The following is a 22490-nucleotide window of genomic DNA, read 5'->3' as shown; positions in this document are numbered from 1 at the left end:
ACACACACACACACATACATAATGGAATACTATTCAGTTGTGAAGATGAAGGAAATCCTGCCATTTGCAACAGTGTGGGTGGATCTTGAGGGCATTATGCTAAGTGAGATAAGCCAGACAGAGAAAGACAAATTTGTATGTTCTCACTTTCATGGAGAGTCTAAAAATGCCAAATTCATAGAAACAGGAAGTAGAATAGTGGTTAATAGAAGCTGGAGGGTCGGAGAACTGGAGAGATGTTGTTAAGGGATACTAACTTGCAACTAAAAGATGAGTAAGTTCTGGGGATCTAATGTACAGCAGGGAACTACAGTAAATAAAGACATGGTAATTATGCCATATGACGGAAGTGTTAGGAAACACTACAGTGGTAACCATATTGCAATATATAAATGTACCAAATCAACATCTTGTATACCTTAGACTTACACAATACTATATGTCAATTATATTTCAGTAAAAGAAAAAAAAAGGCTATATAATGAAACCCTAATAAAATCTCTGTACACTGAGGCTTATTGGAGCTTCCTGGTTGGTGAACACATTGATGCACCAAGAGGGTGGTGCATCTCTGGGGAGAGGGCAAGGAAGCTCTGCATTTGGGACCCTTCCAGACCTTACCCTTTGTGTCTATTCATTGGTGGGTCTGGGTTTATATTCTTTATGATAAAACTGTATAACCATAAATATCATGCTTTCCTGAGTTTTGTGCGTCATTCTAGTGAATTATCAAACTGGGGGTCACAAGAACTCCCAAAGTTATAGCCAGTCGGTCAGAAGTGCAGGTGACGTGGGGGTCCTTGAACTTGCAGCTGGCCTCTGGAGGGAGGGTCATCTGATTGGGAACGTGTGCAGTCTGCACTGAGCCCCCCCGTGCTGAGCGCCAGAACCGCAATCCAGTGTGTAGCACCCATCCACTCACCCGCTCGTCATGGGGCGCTGTATCACCTTGTGATTTGTCAGTTACAGATCAGCTATAATTATGCAGCTGAGCATGTGAAGACAGAGGTGTTGGGAGGCCAAGGAACAACCAGCCCCAAGGCTGGCTGAGTTTTAGGAAATTAAATGATTATCCCAAGAATAATCACTGGTGAGTCTGTGCCCCATTCTTACGTTCCTCTTTCTCTTTTGAGTATCCCCCAGTTCATACATTTGGATTCACTGAAAAATAGTTTGGTTGCTCCTTCTGTCCAAATAAATGAGGACAGAGGCCACAAACTGAAGAAAGGAGAAGTTTTCATTTGTTATCTATTCATACATTTGTTCATCTGTTCAACATTGGTCAACTTCACAAACTGAAGAAAGGGGAAGTTTTCATTTGTTATCTATTCATACATTTGTTCATCTGTTCAACATTGGTCAACTTTTTGGTGACAGCAGTTACCATTCACTGGGCAACCATGGCTAGGGTACTTGGCTCTGTTATCTGTACTTCTCCTCACAGTCCTGCAAGGTAGATACTATAATTCCCATTTTAGCAACGAGAAAGCTGAGGTTCATAAAGGTAAATATTTCCCAAGGCCACATACTGTCTGCATGGGAAAAGAGAGCCAGGATTCAAACCTGGATCTGATTTTAGCCTAGCATGAGCTTTATCACATCAATGGTTCCTAAGCCCCAGTATATCTGTTCATAGGTCAGTGGTATGACAAGAAAAATAAGATTAATATATGTAAGTTTTTTATACATTTAATGTATCCTATTTAAAGACAGTTTTTTACTGTTTTCTATTCTTCTGGTATGTTTCTCTTTTTTATTATGCAAATGAAGATAAAAGCAGTCTGCAATATTTTTTAATACACTTACTCGGCACAAAACAAACCTTCCAGTCCTACTTTCCTTTATCTTTAAATTTTCTGGTCGCTTAAATGCCAAAGTCTGGGAACCACTGCATCACAGTGGCCCTAGCTGTGGGCCACAGAGGAAAGCTCCAGAAAGGTGAGCCTCAATACTACTGCCTAAATATCCAGGGTTCTGGGAAAACACACAAGCTCCAGAGGCTGACTCTATTGGATCACATTCTGGCTCTGTTCGGGGTGGAGCCTGAAAAGTTGCATTAATAGCATGTTCTTGACTGATGCTGATGCTGTCCATCCAGGACCACACCCTGAGAATCACTGAGTTAAGCCAATCCCATGAATCCTACCTCCCTTGTCAGTGACTGGTCCAGACAGGGCACTATGAACCAACTATGGTCTGGGGTGGAGCAGGCACATGAGGGACAGGGAAGGCCATATGGAAAGGCTTTTTCCCCCATGAGAAAAAGAGTTAATGAGAGGAGCAACTCCCTTTCCCGCTTTCCAACACTGCTGTGTGAAGATGTGGTGGCAGCCAGGCCATGACCATTCTAACTATGGCTGGGAAGGACACAAGTCAAGGAGCCCACAGATTTTCCTTAGAATTAAGAGCATTTGATTTCACTGTGCTCAAACAAAGTGAAGCTGAATGGAAAAATTAGTATTTCTCTTCATGCTTCTGAGTACAATCTGGTGAGGACACTGCTGTCGAATGTAGGGTTCCACGGCAGAGCTCCTCCCCAAGATTTACGTGTTGTGTGGGTATATGTATGCATGTGTTTGACAGAGCCAACTGAATGCTGAAGGCATTCTGATATCACAGTATTCACTAGTACAAACATCATCTTATTAATCCCCAGAAGGCGGGTGAGAAGGCGGTGGCTTCCCCATACCTCTCTGGTTCTTATGGATCTGTGGTAAAATGATGCAGAGACCTGAGGTCAGATGCAGGATCAGTGCGGTTCATACAGACCTTTGTAGGAGTGCAATGATACCTTCTGTTATTTTATAAATCACGAACCCTATTATAAGTAAGGAAGGAAGGCTAACTAACGTAAAGAAAGGCTGACAAAGGATTTTTGTAAGGCTGACATACGGCCCACTTTGATGTAATATATCCTAGGCTCTGTCAACAATTTAAAATGTAAGAATCATTGTCTGGATCTATTGCCACCCTCAAAGGGCTCTGCATGGGATGTTATAATCTTCTTCTCTTAAAGAATAAAATTTTGACCGGTTTTGAACGGGCAGTCAGGCCTTTCGGGAGCCATGAGGTTCTCCCGGGTTTCATCAAAGGCTGCTAGGATCCAGCAGTCTTGGGGAGGCACGTGTTCTTCTGAGCCTCGCAAAGTTGCACTGAACACATCTAAATGCCCCAAATTGTCCACTCTGCTGTGCACTACAAAATCTGGCTAGCAGGCCGCAACCTCTGTAAAGGATACAATCCCAAATGGGAAACAAGAGTTCATAGGTGAACTTGAGAGTAGTTGAGTTCATGAGTAATGGGCTGGGAAACCAATCACGAACTTGTGTACGAGGGGAAGAATGTGCCTTCGGTCCTACCTTCCCACATATCACAGCCGATATGCTCCATCTGTATATAATTATGCACCAGCGTCACTTTAAGGTAAAGCAGTAAGGATAGGGTCACTCATTAGATTCTGGGCCGCAACCATCAAAAACTCTTTTTTTTCTATTTTTATCTCCAAGAATGGTAAGTGATTAACATGCTTTGACATACTTGGAGGTCAAAACCAAATTCACTGATGTAGGTGGTTATCAGTACTCTGCACGAGCGCACGTCCGTGCGACACGAATGCCTGTCCTCGGGTGACCTTGTCATGAGTTATGGATGACACTGGGAGGATGAGCACTGCTAACCAGTGTTTATGAAAACATTAGGGGATGATGTGTAGGAAAGCCCGGACGGTAAAGCAGTGAAGACATCTGAGAGTCAACCCATCACAGTCGTGTGAACTTACATGAAATCCACAAATACACCATAAAGCCTTGCACAGAGTCATAGTGAAGGCCAAATTATTAGAGGAGTGATAGCACAGGAAATTATGCAGCATGTCCCCCAAAAGGCAGAGGTAGTTTATGTCCCCATTCTACAGATGAGGTGGCAAAGGCACCTGGCTTGTCTAGATTACCATAGCTACTAAGTGGTCTAGCCTGGGCCCCCGATGCCTGGTTAAGACAGTGCCTATGAGGTGCCAGGAAGTCTGCTGAGCACTTTCCATGTTCTAATCTATGAATCCTAATCAGAACACTAGTATGCTAGTAGTGTTCATTTACAGATAAAATTATAGCAGGAAGACTGGAGGCCGTTAGCCTTCCCAGATTACAGATAAAGAAACCGAAGGTCAAAGAGGTTGCATGGCCAAGGTGATGGAGCTACTGAGATTTGGACTTAGGAACCCCATGGCTTTGGCTGATTTTGACTTTTGGTCCGGTTTCAAAGCCAGGCCATCTGGCTCCAATGCCTGTGTTCTCAGCACGCTGAAGTCGCTCTTACTCTGGAGTCACATGGCCTGACTTTGAATCGGGTCTCTACTCTTCACTAGCTGGGCCACTCTGAGTAAGTTACTTAACTTCTCTGTGCCTAAATTTCTTCATCCGCAAAATGGGAACAGTGACAGTTACCCAGCTTCTAGAGTTGTGGAGGTGATTGATTATCAGCTGATTATTTAGCATCTGGGAAGCACTTAGAACAGAGTCTGGGACAGAAAGAAGTGCTCAATTAGCTAATGTGATGATTAATCACTAAGCTATAAAGTTTCTCAAAGCATTTAAAAGATGGCTTATGTAATTAAAATTCGATTTACACTTAGCTGTTCTGGAATGCATGCATTTGCATAGAGCAAGGAATACTTGTATTTTGTTATCTGCTTTCTTTCTAGAATAGTGAGTTCCAAGCCCTGAGGGGTCTGCGGAGACCCCTCAGGGCAATCGCTGTAAGAGGCAGCGGACGGCGGGTGGGGTGCAGACCTCCTCCACTTACGTGTACCGGACAGAGGATTCTACACGTAAGAGAAGCTGGAGAACCACCGGTTTCAAGGACTACTGTGGGGTCACGTGGCTGCTTCTGTCCGGGACCATGGATGTAAGCCCATGGATATAAATTCCCTGTAAAACGCAGGACGCCAGCTCTGCTGGGCTGAGGCTGGTGACTACGACCCCCGAGGGCACACCCAGAGAGGGGACAGTGAGGGACAACACTACACTCTTCTTGGCTTCAGTATACTGCTCTTATAAGCAGGACGAGTCAGATTATGGAGGGACATGAGAGTCCAACAGAGGAATTCAAACAGAATGAACTGACAGCTTCTGAGCAGAGACATGTCACAGAGCAGTCCTTTCAGAAGAATCATCTGGTTGTGTCGCGTAGGACCAACTGGAACGGCCAAAGTGTGGCATTACGGGGGTCAGTGAGGAGGCTGCTGTAGGACTCCAAGCCAACGGCGGTGACAGTGTCAAAGCCGGGTGGTGGTGACTGTCTATCTAAGGGTCATGGGAACTGGAGAAAGAAAGAGACCTGGCCACACTTCAAGATAGGGATGGAGTGAGGAATAAGTCAAAATAGGAGCTTGGTTACCTTGAGAGAGTGGTGGGCTCGCGTTCAAAGAAGGTGCGAGAAGAACATGACGTGGGCTTGATAACGGGGTGGTGTGTGGGCTGGGGGTGTGGCACACGAACTGCCCCCTAACTGGCCACTTACATACACCCAGCTGGCAGCTTGGGCGAGGTCTGGAAATCTTCCACGTTGCTTGGACGGCGAAATTGTTAGTTCTGTGCTGGGCTTAGCGAGGGACCAGGAAAGCAGAGAGCACGAAGGGCTCCGGGGAAGGCCCACAGGGGTGGAAGGGTCCGAGAAAAATATACAGCGGCTGAGCTTGCCCCCGGCCTTTTTGATTCCTTGCTCCGCCGCCCCTGGCTGCCCGACAGCTCTGTATTTCTCAGGAGAGCCGTTGCCCTCCTTCCTTTGGTCTGCGGGTGCAGTGGGACAAGGAGCCGCAGGGCTGTGAGAATGGAAAGACCTACCCTCCTCACGAGGGAGGCCAGGGTGCGGGGGGCACAGGCGTACCCAGGAGGCGGCCAGCCCAACCACAGGGGGGAGGTAAGAGAACACGCAGCCCGTCGCGGGAAGAGGAACCACCCCAGCCCTGGATCTGCAAAAAGCCTTACGACCTGAATAACTTCTCCCCTCTAGACAGAACCTCTTGCCCCAAAAGGAGGCTCTCAGGTCTGCAGCGCCCACTGGTAGACGAAGAAAAGAGATTTACCAAGTGAGCAAGTATCCGAATTGAGCAGTGTGCCAAACACCAATCTGTGAGTTATGGATGAAAAACCAAAAACACCCAGATTTGCTAATTCCCAGATTCCTGTGATGCCATCCCTCCCAGATGGCCCCTTTTCTCTCCAGAGCCGTACTCTTCCTAGGGGTATGTGCACGTATGCGTGTCTTTCCCCTGGAAACACAGCTATTCCCATTTTGCTGAACTGCACTGTGTATTAAATCTGTTCTAATCCCTCTACCCGCCCCCCATTCCACCCTTCTCATCCCCCTTGAGCAGAGAGACGAAAAACTAGGAGCCCGTGGTTTACAGCCATCTCCCAAGATTCCTTATCTGCCAATACTCCTACTGGGCTACTGCGGAGAGTATGTGGAAACGATTTTGTAAAGGGATCAAAGAAAAAAAATAACTCCGTGAAAACACAACATCGGCTTTCTGGAGGGTCGTTCCTGGAAGGCCAGGAGCTGCACTGTCTCCCTCTCTCTTTCCCCATTCTCCATCCCATGTGGTGTGTGAGCCATATGGAACTGTCCCCTCCATAGGACAAAGTTGGCCTCTAATTGGCCATTTCCAATGGTTCCAGCGAATACATTTTCAAACTGGTTAAAATTAGCATCCAGGGAGAATGGGGGTGGGGGGGTGTTTGGAGGGAGGGTCAGGTGGGGGAGGGGAGCAGAGAAGGGGTTGTTGCTCAGCAACCAGAGCCTGGACGCCCCAACCCCCCATAGCCCCAGACGGCCTCTTCCCCTTGCCCCGTGCCCGGATGAGCTGTCTGGTCCAGGAGCTGCGTGTGCTTGTGTGTTGGGGGGGCGGGGGTCCCTGGATGATTGCATCAATCTGCTAGATCCTGACACTCCTCCCTCCATCACTGCCCCACAGGGAGACTGAGAGTCTCTTTTGTTCTCGTCCAGAGCACAGCTCACCAATTTCTCCGTCACAGCCCTCGCTGGCGCGAAGGGAGACGTACGGGTCCCTCCGTCCTTGCCAAGAGGGAGACTCATTAGCTGCTTGTGTCACCCAAGGCTGTGCGTTATGGACTATTTCTCATTCTGCCATGCCACTAAATGAACGTTGGACTACATGTAGAGTTAGCCTTGTGTTATCTGCCTCTAATCTATATCTTAGCATTGATTTGCTTCGTCCTGTGCATTTAAAATGTTAAATATGACCGGCCACCCACAGGGGCCGGAAAGACATCTGTCTGGCTCATTTGGGGGAGGACCCGGCTTTTCAAAGAGCCAGAGAAATGATGATAGCAATCGTGGTGAAGTCAGGTCAGCCCAAAGCAGTGCTGCCCGACACCTTTCTGGCTCTCGTTTCATGAGGCAGCCGGGTGGCCTGGGAGGTCCCAGCAGAAGGTTCCTCCCACCAAGGCCCTCAGTCTGCTTCCAGCCCCTGCACAAGGCTCCCCACTCATGGCTGACACCGTCCCTCCTGCTGAAGTCAGACCAGACAGGAGCAGATGGTAGACCCGGCTCGTGCTTCAGCGGCTGGGCCAGCAAGCAGGGCAGGCTACCCTTCCCAGTCGCGCAGATAGGGAATCAGCTCTGCTTTTTTCTTTTTTCTTGGCCACACATGCTTTGGGGGAATCCCTGGTTTACTTGGTAGAAAACAGTCCCTTGTATTTTTTTTTTTTAACAGAACATCCTTAACCACGGAAGCAGCGGAGGATGGTGTGAGGGTGAGCGTGCACACGTAGAGAGAACCCGAGTCTGTTTATTTATTCTAGTAGCACTATTAGAGTACCAGATTTTTTATCATTGTTTTTTTTTTTTTTTTAAAGCCCATTTTAGGCCAGTTGATTTACTCTGCCCTCCATGCTGCTTGACTCAGGGACCAGAGTATCTTACTGAACCTCTAAGCAGGAATATCACCAGCACGGCCATCAGACAGAGAGAAATGATCAGAAGGTTCCATCCGCTGTGGCTTGTTTCTTCCACACCTGATGCCCTGAGGCGGACACCTGATGTGGAAATCCTTCACCACGTGTGCCCGTGTTCAGATCTTCACCAGACCGATGAGGAACTTAGCTGAGAGACGTGAAATGACCTGGGTAAGCCCATCTTCGGTTCTAGACTTGAGATGGGGGTCGAAGCCTTTAATTCCTGTTGTTTCTGATGGTGGTGCTGGGGGCCAGCACAGCGGCCACATTACAGGCGAACTCTCCCATGTCCCGGGTCTTTATTATACGTATTACAGTGCAGAGCAAAAAGGTCAGGATGTACCCTGTGTTCAAGCTGTATATACTACTACTACGTGACCTCAAGCGAGTTATTTGACCTTCCTCAATTTCTGTTTCCTCATCTGAATTAGCGCCGGCTTTACAGAGTCAACATAAAAATTAGATAAGATACGCCCCAGTGACACTCTGTGAGGACCTATAAAATGTGGTCCTTCTTGCAGACGACATCCAGCATTAAAGCTGGGTAATTTGACTGTATCCACACTGTATCCACAATCTTTTCTCTTGTTTAAATGATCTTCTCTCTACCCTTTAGAGACAGCTGTCCAACAGAAATACAGTATCAGCCACAAATGTGAACCCCATATGAAATAAAAATGTTTTAGTAGTCCTATTAAACAAGGTGTGATTAATTTCAAGGATGTATTTTCTTTAACCTAATTATTATAGCCCAAAATATTTCATTTTCAACATGGAATCATCAGTATAAAAATGGTTAATAAAATGTTTTACTTTTTGTTTTCACAGGAGACCTTCGGAACTGGGTGTGTATTTTATACTTCGGGTCGGTGTGGACTGCCCATGTTTTGAACACTGCCACCGCATGACACAGTCCAGCTCCAGATCCTTCCTGGTGTTTCTGTCCCACCGGCTTTCTCAGAATTAGGGACACCGTGTCATGTACAACAATACCCCAGCTACGATCTCTCATTCTCCTGGAAAAAAGCTGAGGTTTGCGCCACTTCTCATAATCACAGGACACTCTGTTCCTCTATTTTAACAGAAGTGGATGGTGATAAAAGGGCTGCCAATGGCCACTGAGAGACTGGGTCAGAGCCGGCAGGCCGAGGATGCTGGTGACATCACAGGGCAGCTTCCCAAACAAAACAAAAAGTGGGGTTCGTTGAGGCAGTTGGGGGGGGGTGGACAGGATTCTGATATGCAAAACTCTATCATCCAAGGGAAGAATTCCTGCCAACAGAGCATAACATCTACTCATCTATGGGGTTGGGGCAAAGCCCCGAAACAAGGAGAAGGCACACATCTGTTTTTCACGTGCTAGCTTTTCTTCCTGTGAGAAAGGGTACCACGTAATGTCATAAGCCTCAAGAGAACCTAACAAGGAAGGGCCACACCTCAGCCATTCCAATCAAGTGAAAATTTATTCTATTTTTAAGAGATTCAAGAGAAAGAGCCCGGGATCTTCCTTATTAACTGCTTCCAGGATTCCATCTACTGTCCCTCACTGTCAGGAAATTCTTCTTGGTCTTATTTAAATTATTCTCACTAAGGCTAATGCACATTTCCCTTTCTTGGCCTCCAAAATGCTCGCCTAAGTATGCAGGGGGAAAAAAATGGAGAAACTTATTTTAAAGAAATAGCCATAAGAAGATAAGATTTGAGAATTTTACTTTACTACAAAACATTCACGACACCCTCTTAGCTGGCTAGAGAAGCATCAGGAAGAGACTGACAGAGAGATATGCATGACAGCAGCCTCTCTCACTCTGATGCAGGCTTTTTTGAATACATTTCTGATGGGCTGAAACAATTTTGGGCCACAGGGCAAATGACACTGTCTCAGGTTGGATGGGAGGGTGATGTGGCTGGAACCTGCCGCACACAGGTGGCCGAGGTTGGAGGCTTGGTTTTGTTGCTAAAAGCTCCCATCATCGTTCCTGCTGTCCTTAAGTGGAATTTAAGGATTTATGGAGTCACATGATAATACTGTGGGTACCAGGGACCTGGCTGTGGATTTTGAGATGAACCTTTCAAATATCAAATCCCAGTATGTGCACGCTTGACCTTTTCCCTTTTCCCTGTAAGGGTAATGTGGGATTTACTGAGGGCAGTCAGGGATCTGGAAGCATAGATTCTGCTCAGTAATCTCAAAGGGCTTTATAAGAAGCATTAAATGTTGGGATTATGGCCATTTTGCTCTATAACCCGAAGAAGGGAAATGCTAGTCACAGGGACCAGGTCTACACCACCACAGGAAATGATCTGTATGGGTGTCTGATTACCAGAATCCTTCTGGGGGGAGGGAATCCTTAGTAGGTGTTGATTACAAGTCACCTTGCTCTTCTTTCAGGCTGTTGGAGTTTTGCCAGGTGTAGCCTCCGATGCATCTCTTACCCTAATGGTGGCTGAAAAACTTGACCTGCCACCTCTGCCACTATTTCTAACGTCAGCCACTCTTGTGTAAACCCGCTTGCCCCTCTGTGGGAGAGAAACACTTCCCCTAAACCTGCCTCTCCATCTTACAAACCTTGTCGGGTCAACACCCACCCCGCCCCATCTCCACAACTCCAGATCACAAGACTGAGAAGGGTGTTTCTTCATCTAAGGCTTGTTACAAGTATTCTGAAATTATTCTTCAGAGCAACAACAGTAAAACCTTCCACACCTAATATACTTTGGTGACTAAAGTATAAATGAATCTGCAAGGCTGTCACTCTGTGGACTTATGGTATCAAAAAAAGAGAGGTATGGGATCCAAATGATTTGTTCTATGAAAAACCTAGCATGGGTCCAAATGAACTCGAGAAGAGGGATTCCCTTTAGAAAGGATTTTGTCAAGAGAACATAATCCGGGACAAGGGAACTTTGTAGAGGAGAAAGAAAAGTCATATTTAACTTGGTGTTTGTCCAGTAGTTTTAACCTTGCTCCTCTATGTTCTGCTGAAGTCCGCTTTGTAATCATGCCGGAAGTTTAGAAGTGTTCTTTTTTTTTTTTTTTGTCTATAGTTTTTTTGTGTGAAACTAAATCCCCTGCCAAGCAATTGGTTCTACGACAAAAAGTCCTTTGGGGAAATAATACCAAGGCATTTTAGGATTAGCCCATTCTTTCATTCCATAAGGATTTATTTAGTGACATTTGTGCCAGGCACTGGGCTGGGTGCTGGGGATACACAGGGATCACGACGCAGACCCTGCCCTCAAACCGTTGGCGGCTCTGGGCAACAGAATAAACAGGCAGGGACAATGAGCTGTGACACTGAGTTGTGACAGCGCAGTCAGTGAAAGGGAACCATGGGGGAGGGGGCGCAGTGTCTTCTGAGCTGTGAATTGGAGGCTTAACAGAAACCAGCCAGGCACAGGGGTGTAGGTACGGGAAGCAGAGTTCTAGAAAGAGGAAGTAACATGTGACTTGTGTGGGCAGAGCAGGACTTCTCTTGCTTGGCCTAATTCAACATCTTCTGGATTGTGAAAGGCTGAGAATGAGCCTTCCAAAGTTGTGCACAGCAGTAACTAAGTATCTTTTCTGTGATTCAAGTTCACTTCCAATGCCCTGGGTTCACATCTTCCCGGGGCAGGCTGGCCGACGCACTATAACTTCACTGCCACTTGAGGTCCCATTTCCTGTTTCAGAGAGTGGCTACTTTCTAAACCTCTAAGTGTTGATATATATTTTTTAAAAAAAGCATCTTAAAAACACTGGACCACTCAACTATAAACTTCATCCTGATTCTTAACAACTGAAAGCTCCAAATGCTTTGTCAGTGATTTTGCTAACGGAAGAGATCTTGCTCACTTTACAGTTCCTGTCTCCTGCCTCACCTCACCCCCCAAATCCAAACCACAAGTTAGACTCTTAATAAGACTGTAAGTCTTGGAATCTAGCCTAATAAGGACGTAATCCAAAACATGGAAGAACTCTGTACCCATGGGTAAGTTAATGACAGTGTTTACTGATAATAGCAGAAAAACCGTAAAACAAACAAACAAAAGCCTTAAATGTGCCCAAATGAGTAAACAATTAGATAATAATGGTATATCCATTTTTGGACTTGATGCTGATATTAACAAAGACGAACTTATAGTAACTTGGAAAATGCCAATGAAAGACAATGTTAGGTGGAAAAATAAAATAGAATTACACGCATTATGATTATAACCACGTAGGAAATAGAAATCTGAAAAATGCTGGAAAGAAATTTGCTGAAATGAGACTAGTAGGTAAATGAGTGGGCTCTGATTATGAGCTTTTTCCTACTTTGTTTCCTACGTTGCCTTTATAATTTAAATCTAATTTAAAGTATTAACTCCTTCAGGTTAGCAATTCGAACATTTTCCAAATCCAAGCAGTATATACAAGGGGACGTGAGATAAGAGTATTTCTACGCATATCTTCCCATTGTGGCAGCATCGTCCCCCCCCTCCAGTGAATGCACATGCAAGGTGTCATTTCAGCCTACCGATGAACTACAGATTCTCTGGCAAAATATTCTGGATAACAAGGAACACTGCTCTAAGAGTCTGACAGACATTTGAGGATTTCAAGCAAATACGGTTCTGAAAGTTGGAGTCGAACAACAGATTTGGAATTAAGTTCTTTAAATCAAGTTGGGCAACTCTGCGATTCTTTAGGGCTCTAGGTATAATGATGATTTCTTTCGAGAGTAAGCTGAAAGAGGCCAGGATCTATGATTCTAATACAGCTCTGACTTCTTTGACTCTGATGGGTGGGTGCAAAATTTATAGATGGACTGACTGATTTCCCGCGCGTCCACGGACACGTAGATGTTCAAGAGTGATGCAACGCAGACACACGGGATGGGGGTTACTCGGCCCCTGGAGGGGAGACAAAGCCAAGAGATTGCCTCTCTTTCCCCACACCTACGAAAGATTCACTTGGAAACAGCAACTGGTTTTCCACCCCTCTCTGAGCAGGAAAGATGACCACGTCAGTTCTAGTTGCAGCAAGAGTTACTTACTTATATTATATTCTAGTTAACTCCAGCAAGTAGAAATTGCTAATGGCAGTTGCGGAATTTCCTTTTCTAGAGATTTGCAACAATAGGTTAGATATACATCTGGCCTTGAATGCCTTAGGCGTGGCGTACAAAGAAACAGAATGAACAAATATAGCACTCACACACACAAAAATCCCATGGTGTGCCGCCCTTCTCTCCTAGATTCTACCAGATACCGATTTAAAAACTGTTTATATCGTCCCCCACCCGTCAGCTGAATCGAAGTCCAAACCACATAAGACTTGGAAGAAACTTAGAACGTTGGCCAAAAGTCAGTTACCTGTACTAGCAGTTCCAGCTTCCTGTCATCAAGAAGATGTACTTGACATCGACGGCCCTCCGTCATCTAGGAAGAAAGACAAACGATGGTCACTGAGAGTCTGATAGCCTGACGCATCTTCCATTCAATAATTTCATCACACACGTTAGGGACAGATTTCAGTATCCGGGCTCTGCCACCGTGTCCCCCTTCCTGAGCACCTGGGAGCAGCTGAGCACATCTCTGGCAATTGCATCTGATTTCTGTGAAGCTTCTTTCTCCACAGGATTTCTGTGTTAATCGTTTATTACCTAGTCCCGACAGCGCTTTCCCCGGTGATAGAGAAACCCGGGAGCTAAACGCTCACGGCTAAACCTGACCCCTCACCCTTGCACCTTCTGCTACACACACTGCTGGCAGTATAAGGGAGAGAGGGCACCCGGATAGTCACCGTTGGGTCGTGGCCCCACCGGGTCTTGGGTGTGTTCATCTCTGCAGCCTCGTCTCATATGCAAAAGCGAGTGGGCTGAGCCCAGGGAAATGCAACTGAAATGTTTAATTGCCGGCTTTCTAGAAGGAAGAAGCCTTCATTTGTAGCATTTGCTGGAGCCCTGGCGACACTCTCAGAGGAAATCCTTTGAAGAATGAGGCTTCCCTTCGATGTCAGCTGGCCATCACTCTAACCAAAACTTGTCTTGCTGCACCCCAGATAGCTTCCCTGGGTCTGATTTCAAGCTAGTGTCCTGACAACATAACTCCTACACATACGGTAACCTTAAATAGACCCAGGGGGCAAGGTGATAGTAGAGTTAAATAATCAGGAATTTTCCATCTGTGAGTGATGGGTTTTGAGTATTTATTACCTTTGTTTTTAATGTAAGGTACTTACCTCTAAATTTATAGAATTTAATTTTAATAATGGTTCTGTTTTTACCACTGGCACACAGAATTCCCAAAAAACATACCAACAGGCTCTCACAACAGGTAAGAGCTGGCTGTAACACCACTGTCTGGACCAGAAGACCCAGAAGTTTCCGTCCAGCCCTCGTATTTTTCTATACTCCATACCCCCACTGAAACAACCTTCTTTTGGCCCAGTTAGCAGCCACTTCATGCAGATTAAGGAGAGGGAAATAGGTGGGCAGATCCTGGCCTCATCTGCATGCCCAGCCATCACGGTCCCTTCTCTTGAGTGCTTTCTCCAGGAACGATGCAATAGAGAGCATCTTCTCTTCCTATACCACAGGGATTATCCTCTAACCATCAGCATGTCCAAAACTGGCATGGACTCTGGTGGGAAAATTCTCTTATTTCTTCCTCAGAAGAAGCCAACCCCTCCAACTACCATCAGGTCAAATTTCCCTAGTTATGGGATCTTAACCAAAATGGCACACCCTGCGTGGATGGGGCCAAAAGAAAGTCTCTTGAATCTGAGTTAGAAGAATGACTCAGCAGTCCCCAGCTCTGAGACAAAGCACCAAGAGAAGTTTTACATGCCCAGAGGCACTCCAACAGAGGTTAAAATAGAGTTAAAAACCACAGGAAGACTTCAGTCCAAAGGTCTGTCATTTTGCACATATAAGCCGAAGCCGGCGGCCATGGATGTGAGACGGGTCTATGACAAGTCCTTATTCATTCTTTGGACTCTTAACTGTCAGTGTTAACTGCCTTAAAAGGAGAGAGGGCTCAAATCCCATTAGAATCTACCAAGTGTGCACACAGGAGGCATCCTAGCTGACTGACTTCATTTAAAAAATCCGTCAGCTTTAAAAAATAACCAAGTGGGACAACATCATAAAAAGCTCCCGCACAGCAAAGGAAACCATCAACAAAATGGAAAGCAACCTACTAAATAGAAGAAAATACTTGCCAATTATATATCTGATAAAGGGCTAAGACCTAAAATATATAAGGAACTCAGATGACTCAATAGCAAAACCCCACACAATCCTAGTATAATGGGCAGAGAATCTAAATAGACATTTCTCCAAAGAAGATGTCCAGACGGCCAAGAGACACACGAGAAGACGCTCGACATCACTCATCATCAGGGAAATGCAAATCAAAACTAGAATGAGCTATCAACCTCATATGTGTTAGAATGGCTATTATCAAAAAGACAAGAAATAACAAGTGTTGAGGAGGATGTGGAGAAGAGGGGAGCCTCGCACAGATGGACGGTCCTTTAAAAATTAAAAATGGAGCCACCATATGATCCAGTAATTCCACTTCCGGGTATTTATCCAAAGAAGAGGAGAATACTCATTCAAAAGATGAATGTACCCCCATTTTCAAGGCAGCATTCTGTATGAGAGATAAGACACAGAAGCAACCTAAGTGTCCATGGGTGGATACATGGATAAAAAATATGTGGTGTATATATGCAGTGGAATATTATTCAGCTATAAGAAAGAAGGAAATCTCGCCATTTGTGACAACATGGATGGACCCTGAGGGCATTATGCTAAGTGAAATTAAGTCAGAGAAAGACAAATGATCTCATGTGTGGAATCTAAACAAATAAACAAAACACCAAATTCGTGGATACAGAGCACAGATTGGTAGTTGCCAGACCTAGGGGGTCAGGGGGTTGAGGGAAATCGGTGAAGTGGGTCCAAAGTTCAAAAGGTACAAATATCCAGCAGCTCAGTTCTTAATGGAAAGAACCCAAGGTTAACATAGTGGAAGTTCAAGGAAGAAAAGTGCTACAACCATCCAGCTTATTACTTTGAAATTCCTTTAAAGACATTTATTACGGGTTTCAGAAAATTCTCTGAAGGGTGGGGACAGAGGAGAATTCAAAAAAAAAAAATGCTGCTGGTCCCTAGCATCTTTAGAACACAAAGTTTTGAGCTTCCTTTTATTGTAAAAGACTAAGCATATAAAAACATTCTTGACTTCCTTATCCACATTCTAATAAATTTGACAAAAATAAAGGGAAATTGGTATCACCAAGATAGTACTGTATCAAATGAAGTTTTAACTGCAATAATAAAGAGGTAGTATATCATTTTCCCAAAATATTTCAGAGCACGCAATGCTCGACGTGACACTGAGTTCATGCCTGTACCTAGGAGTTTACTGTGAGGCTCTCATTTTCATCTGAAAAATAAAATCCTCATTCCATTAAATAATCTCACCTTATCTGCTCAGCAGTTGAAGGCATTAACTATCAAGATGTTAAGATCTACTCAAAGTTTTCCAAGTTCATTCTTCTCTTCCAAAAAGCCTCAATTTTCAGTCCTGGGGAATTTATTTCTAAGCACGCTCCCTATTTGAACAGGGAATTTCTAAGCTGCCTCCCTCTGGGAAGGCAAAATGTCCCTGGGGAAAAAAAAAAAAAGGCAGCCCAGAGAAGTGCGTCCAAACAGAAACTCAACTTTGAATCATCATGTTTTTGGAAAGTACGCCTTTCTTTGGGCAGCACTGCCGTGGTTTTTTTCTCCAAGGGGGGATGGTCGGTCCTTCCTGACTGAAGGAAGACTGGAGTATCCTGTCTTGATACTGGAGTATCAGTTCAGAAAAGGTTTACCCTTCTGGGTGTGTACCGGGAAAGAATGGACATCTGTAGCTTTGTCTGGCTTTCCAGGCATATTGAAATTTTCTTTTGAATGCTAACAACTGTAAAATAATACAGCTTTGCTTGTTTTCATTTTCAACTGCTGAGGCACAATTGCAGCGTTGGCATCCCCCTCAGAGGAAATCCTTTTGGAGAGCAAGGCTTCTGGTACATGTCAGCTGGCGAACACTCCAACATAAATCGTCTCGCTACAATACAATTCCATACCAAGCAGAGGCCTGCCGAAGGCACTGTGATTCTAAAGGAATATATAGCGAAGTGTTATTTTGGAAGTTAGGTGTCCACCCCATCGCTCCAACTTTGCCACTAAGACACACACTGAATCGGGAAGACTATTCATAAACAGAGAAATGCATTTATGATACTAGCTTAAGGGAGCATAGCAGAATATGAAATGCTATGTGTGTCCTCTCAAGATAGCCAATAAAATTATCGTGCACTTGGACAGGAATCGGGAGGCAAAAAAATAAAACAGTTGATATGCTAGGGTAGTAGGCTTATGGGTAGTTTCCTCCCATCCCATCCAATTATGACTTAACTTTTTTTTTTCAGTTAAAAAAGTGTATAAAAAGAAACTTTATCTAGAAAAATGAATGACAGTGTTTGAGGTCAGCCATAGGAAATGGATCCTGAGAAGCTTCATTCCCACCGATTTTGTTTTAGATTGCCTACGTTTTTAACGCATCAAATCAAGTTAATTAGTTTACAACTGAGAATTACAATTGTCACATAGGTCAGAATACTGGAGACGGAAGGTCTGACACATTCTCTCCCGGCAGGTGGAATTAATGGGAAGCCAAACTGTGATCAGAAGTTGCTCAGGGAGCACAGAATCTGAAAAGGAGGGGCATTTACAAATATCTATGTCTGAGGGCATCTTTTCTCCACTATCCTGATATATTCCTGTTGGTGGAAGGAACCGCTGTCCAAATGTGGCGGGGGAGTCCCCCCTCATTGGTAAAAAACAAATAATAACTAACTAGCAATGACAAATGCCCCCTCCATGGGGATTTTCAGATGCTTTACATGGACAAGGGCAGGCTACCGAGTTCAGCCTGTGCAACACATTTTATTAGGAACATTTTGTCTTCAAATTCAAAACTAAGTAAACCCCATTTTAATATGTTTTGTATTATGACCCTTTTCTCTACATACCGCCTCTCCCTCCCTCTCTCTCCCTCTCTCCCTCCTGCTCTCTTAGTCACCGCGTGTCCTTTGCCAAGTAAGTTACACACTATGGTATACGTACCTAGTTCCACTGTGGACGACATTTTTGTTGAAATCTAATGCAGTTGTACAAATGACTATAGGGTTACTGATTCCGAGCTTAGCAACGCACGTGGCTTTCAAAAATAAAAACTAAAAAATATCTCATCAGCACATTACGATTGCATTTCCTGAGGCACATTCCTACGGAGACGGTTATCCCTGAGGCACCGGGGAATAGGGTGAGGGCAGGGTGGACACCGGGAGGGGAGGCCGTGTTCACAGACCGCAAACACAGCTTTGAACACGCCCACTTGGTTTGTCTCTGCGCACAGTAAGTTACTGTCTCGTGACTCATACTCATTTTAGAGACGGTAACTTTCTGAGACAACAAAGTAAGAAATATTAAAGCCTCACTAGGATTCTATAAAGGGAAGAATTAAAATTTCCAAAACATGCTTTATTTAGAAAAGTTATTAATACTCCCCCCTCCAAAACCTGAAATCCTATCCTTTAAAATTCCACCATCAAATAGAAAATTCAGATTTCAAAAGCATCCAAGCCAAGGTCCCTGTGAACACAGAGAGAAGCCTCCCCTGCTGGCCTGGTCCGTTAAACCACGGAGCATCCCAAGGCAGCCGGATGGGCGGATGTGCTATGGCAGCACCTCGCAATCCGCCCTCTGACCTGGGCCGTTCGGCGGCTCAGAAGGAAATTCCAGAAACATGACTACAACTTCCCAGTGCAGCTCACTGTTGGAGCCTCTGCTCTCGGGGTCACTTCAAAATGTGACTGACATTCCTCTCTCTCTCCACTTCGGTTTCCTCTAAGACTAATGAAGGCCCAACGACCCAGCGAAGGTACCAGAAGGTCACAGGGTCACAAAATCTCAATCATCATAAAGCTATCACATCCAGGAGATGAATGAATGCGGTATATTCACAGGGGTCTCAAGAAATGCAACTCACAGTAAATACACAGAAAGGACTTTGGGCAAATTAAAATTTACTGAAAATATGCATCCATTTGTTGCTGCTCATGCTTAACTTGTACCATGGAGAAGCCAGACAGAATAAATTATTATAATGTAATATTATAACATCGTATGAGCCTCTGCCCATAATCTTTAAAGGTTAAAGTTATTTTGCCCACCTTTATTATAATTTCCCCCCTATTCAAGCCTACCTTTTTTGTCTTTCAGTGACATCATATTAAAATAACACGACAGGGGAAGGAGACACATGGTGCTAGACACCAGAAGTCTGATTCAGAGAGAATGACCTTGTCCCTATTTCGCCCTATGTCCTCCGGCAGATTGTTTCACCTCCGTCGTCGTGACCACGAGTCTCCTGGATGTAAAGGAAGGACACACACAGGCATGTCCTTGAGGCTCTTGGCTGCTGAATACAGTTGTAACTCATCAAACCCAGATGAAAATGATTACATTCACGCGGCGATCCGACAGATTATAAAAGTTGAAAAAGCCTTGCATTCTCCCAAGCTCAACCTTCCACAAGTTTGCATCTGATGAGGTCACGAGCGGGGCCGGTGCTTTACCAGAGGATCTTGGGAAAGCATGTGTTGGGGCCACGGTTGCTCAGATCCGCTCCTGCCTTCCGCACAAGGAACCGGAGCGTTCTCCGATAATGCAGGGAGAGAACGCATGCTGTCATGGGTGCACTCGGGGCGTGGGGGCTGCACAGGGCCGCTGCTCTGGGGCGGACCCGCTGCCCGGAGGACCGCCGCCGCGTGTGATCAAGCCACAGGTCCTGGAGGACAATCCATCTCAATCTCTCCAGATGGTACTGCAGGGCAGAGGGTCAAACTAACAGTCTCTGGGCTTCAAGTTTAGAAGATGAGGAACAGACCCAGACGGGTAAGCGGTGAGGACAGCCAGGGAGCCCCAGGGATGGGCTTTGTGATCCCAGTGCAGTGGAGCTGTGAGCCCCGCGCTAAGCTGTGGCCTGCGGAGGAGGAAGGGAGGAAGGGAATTCTTCCCACCTTCCAACGAGACATTGCAATTTGAGGATAAGCTATTGATGTGGAGGTGGGACAGGTCTGTTGCAGATGTGGAAAGACAAGGTGGAGTGGGTGCCACCCAGGGCCACCGTGGGACAGGCCATCACTGCCCTCTGTCTGAGGCCAACCCCTCTGAGTATGCCTGCAGGAGGACACGGGCGCCGGGAGACCCGCTGTTCATCAGGGACACCAAGCCGGTGAGCAGAGCAGTGAGCTCACTTCCATGATCTCACGTGCAAGAAGCACCCGGGGTTCTGGAAGACCCAGAGCTTTCTGCCTTTCCTTCCAACTAGCTGGATGCCTAGAGAGCAGTAACTGGATGGTTCCACTTGGGTTCTACTGGAGCATCTTCTGCAGACAGGCTCCCTTTTATCTCCTTTTTGCTATGTGGCAGGGTGGGTGGGGAGGGTGGTGTGGACAGGCTTCATTTGGGTGCCAGTCTCCTGCCCTGAGCAAGCGTCAGGCCTTTATGGAGCAGGGCTCTGTGGGGACCTGGCCATCCCTAGAGGGGGCACTTCATCCAGATAGGGGGCCTGGACAGCCAGTCCTTCTCCCCAGCCGCAGCAGCTCCCAGAGTCATCCTGTGCGAGCCGGCCATCACCAACAGAGAGCCGATATAGGGAACGTGGAATAGGCCAAAGAAAGGAGGTTGAGGAAAGTCAGTGCATGACCTGTGGGTTAATGCTGGCTGGACAGTAGGCACTGCCAAACCACAGTCAGCAACACGAGTAGAAGAGATCAAAGCTCTTGCACCTGTTCCTCTGGGCAGGTTCAGGGTGTTATTCTGTTAATCGTCACTGTTCACAGTACAGGTGTCCGTGCAGACAACCTTTAAAGGTGGCTGAGTGAGGTATAAACCCTGATAAAACATAACAGGCAAAGAAACAGCAAGAACCTACATACCCAGCTAACATTCCACTGTGCTCCTTGAAGTAAGGACAGATGCAAGAAAATGACATAGGTTCTCGGTCATGTGGAGTTCTGGACCTAGTATCCTAGCGGCAGAGTCTTGGGGTGGAACAAAGATGCTTCTTCCAAAGGAAAAGGCAAATAAATATCTCTTTGGCTTTGATGACTGTACCTGAATTTGTTTTTAAAAAGATTTTATTCATTTATTTGACAGAGAGAGACATCAAGAGGGGGAACACAAGCAGGGGGAGTGGGAGAGGGAGAAGCAGGCCTCCTGCTCAGCAGGGAGCCCGATGCGGGACTTGATCCCAGGACCCTGGGATCATGACCTGAGCCGAAGGCAGACGCTTAACGACGGAGCCACCCAGGCGCCCCAGGACTTGGAATTTTTATAGCAGGAAAGGAGGACGGTGTTGTCAGACAAGGACCCCAGACACAGGGGAAACAGTTTTTAAAAGTCTAGGAAAAGAAATAAAAAGGTTGACTCTATGGACCTAAGAGAATATTGTTTTTATGAGACAGAGACTTTACAGGTAAAATTTTCATAACCTAACAAAAAGAAAACTGAATGAGTGAAGAGTGATATATCCAAAGCACACAGAGTGATTTGCACAGAAACTCCCAAAGGAGACGAGATTTTGGTATAGTATACGCAACGTGTCAAGGGTGCACAGCACGTTGTATGTATTCTGTACAAATATGAGGAATGTTTTCAGTGCGTCACAGACTGACAGGGATGGAGCTGGAAAACCAAAGCTGACATGCGACATAAGGAAAGTTTAAGAATAATCAAAGAACTTTAAAGATAGGTTCAAGCAAGAGGAGAGAGGAAAGGAGTATTTTAATTGTTTGGGGCTGATCAATTTTTGTTAAAAGATGAACTGAGCTACTCAGCTCTGGGTTGGTTTCAATCTTCTGAAGCAAGAAGGGAAATGGTGGAGCTAGCTACTACAGTGTGAACTAACTGCACCTCCTTCCCCCAAATAAATTCCTCCCACGGTTCATAAAGTGATTATTAAAAATAGGTGATTATTGGGGCGCCTGGGTGGCTCAGTTGGTTAAGCATCTGCCTTCGGCTTCGGTCATGATCCCAGGGTCTTGAGATAGAATCCCACATGGGGCTCCTTGCTCAGCAGGGAGCCTGCTTCTCCCTCTCCCTCTGCTCCTCCCCCTGCTTGTGATCGTGCGTGCGCTCTCGCGGTCAAATGAATAAATAAAATCTTTAAAAAATATAGGTAATTATTTATGAAGGCCTTCTAAGCACGAAAGCAATGGGTTGAGCCCAAAGGGGAAAATATACACTGGACTACCTTAAAAATACTTCTATTTAAAAAAAAAAGTGATTTTAATTCACGAACACCCTGAGCAAAAACAAAAAGCAACTGCGAATTTTGGGGGAGGGTGATATCAACTACAGTGAGGGGTTAATGTATTAAAGATAAAGTTATTTAATTAGTAGATAATTACAGATTAATTTGCAGGTT

General features: G+C 45.5%; 1 protein-coding gene across 4 annotated transcripts in view; it reads right to left on the bottom strand.

The window, feature by feature from the left end:
• Nucleotides 1-22490, bottom strand: part of FRMD4A (FERM domain containing 4A) — a 210993-nt gene that overhangs the window by 172379 nt on the left and 16124 nt on the right. For 3 of the 4 annotated variants that reach the window (XM_028114121.2, XM_028114123.2, XM_088025802.1), the window contains exon 2: nucleotides 13314-13379. In XM_028114121.2, the coding sequence (XP_027969922.2) occupies nucleotides 13314-13379 (66 nt within the window). Of the gene's footprint in view, nucleotides 1-13313; nucleotides 13380-16432; nucleotides 16511-22490 lie in introns of those variants that run through there. The other variant, XM_088025803.1, reaches the window with a different exon arrangement.

This window comes from Eumetopias jubatus, unplaced genomic scaffold (genome assembly GCF_037043125.1).
Source record: "Eumetopias jubatus isolate StellerSeaLion01/CBP00866 unplaced genomic scaffold, mEumJub1_p1.0 scaffold_8, whole genome shotgun sequence".
Lineage (NCBI taxonomy): Eukaryota > Metazoa > Chordata > Mammalia > Carnivora > Otariidae > Eumetopias > Eumetopias jubatus.
The sequence above is the reverse complement of the archived record's forward strand: the minus strand, read 5'-3'. Positions and strand labels throughout refer to the sequence as shown.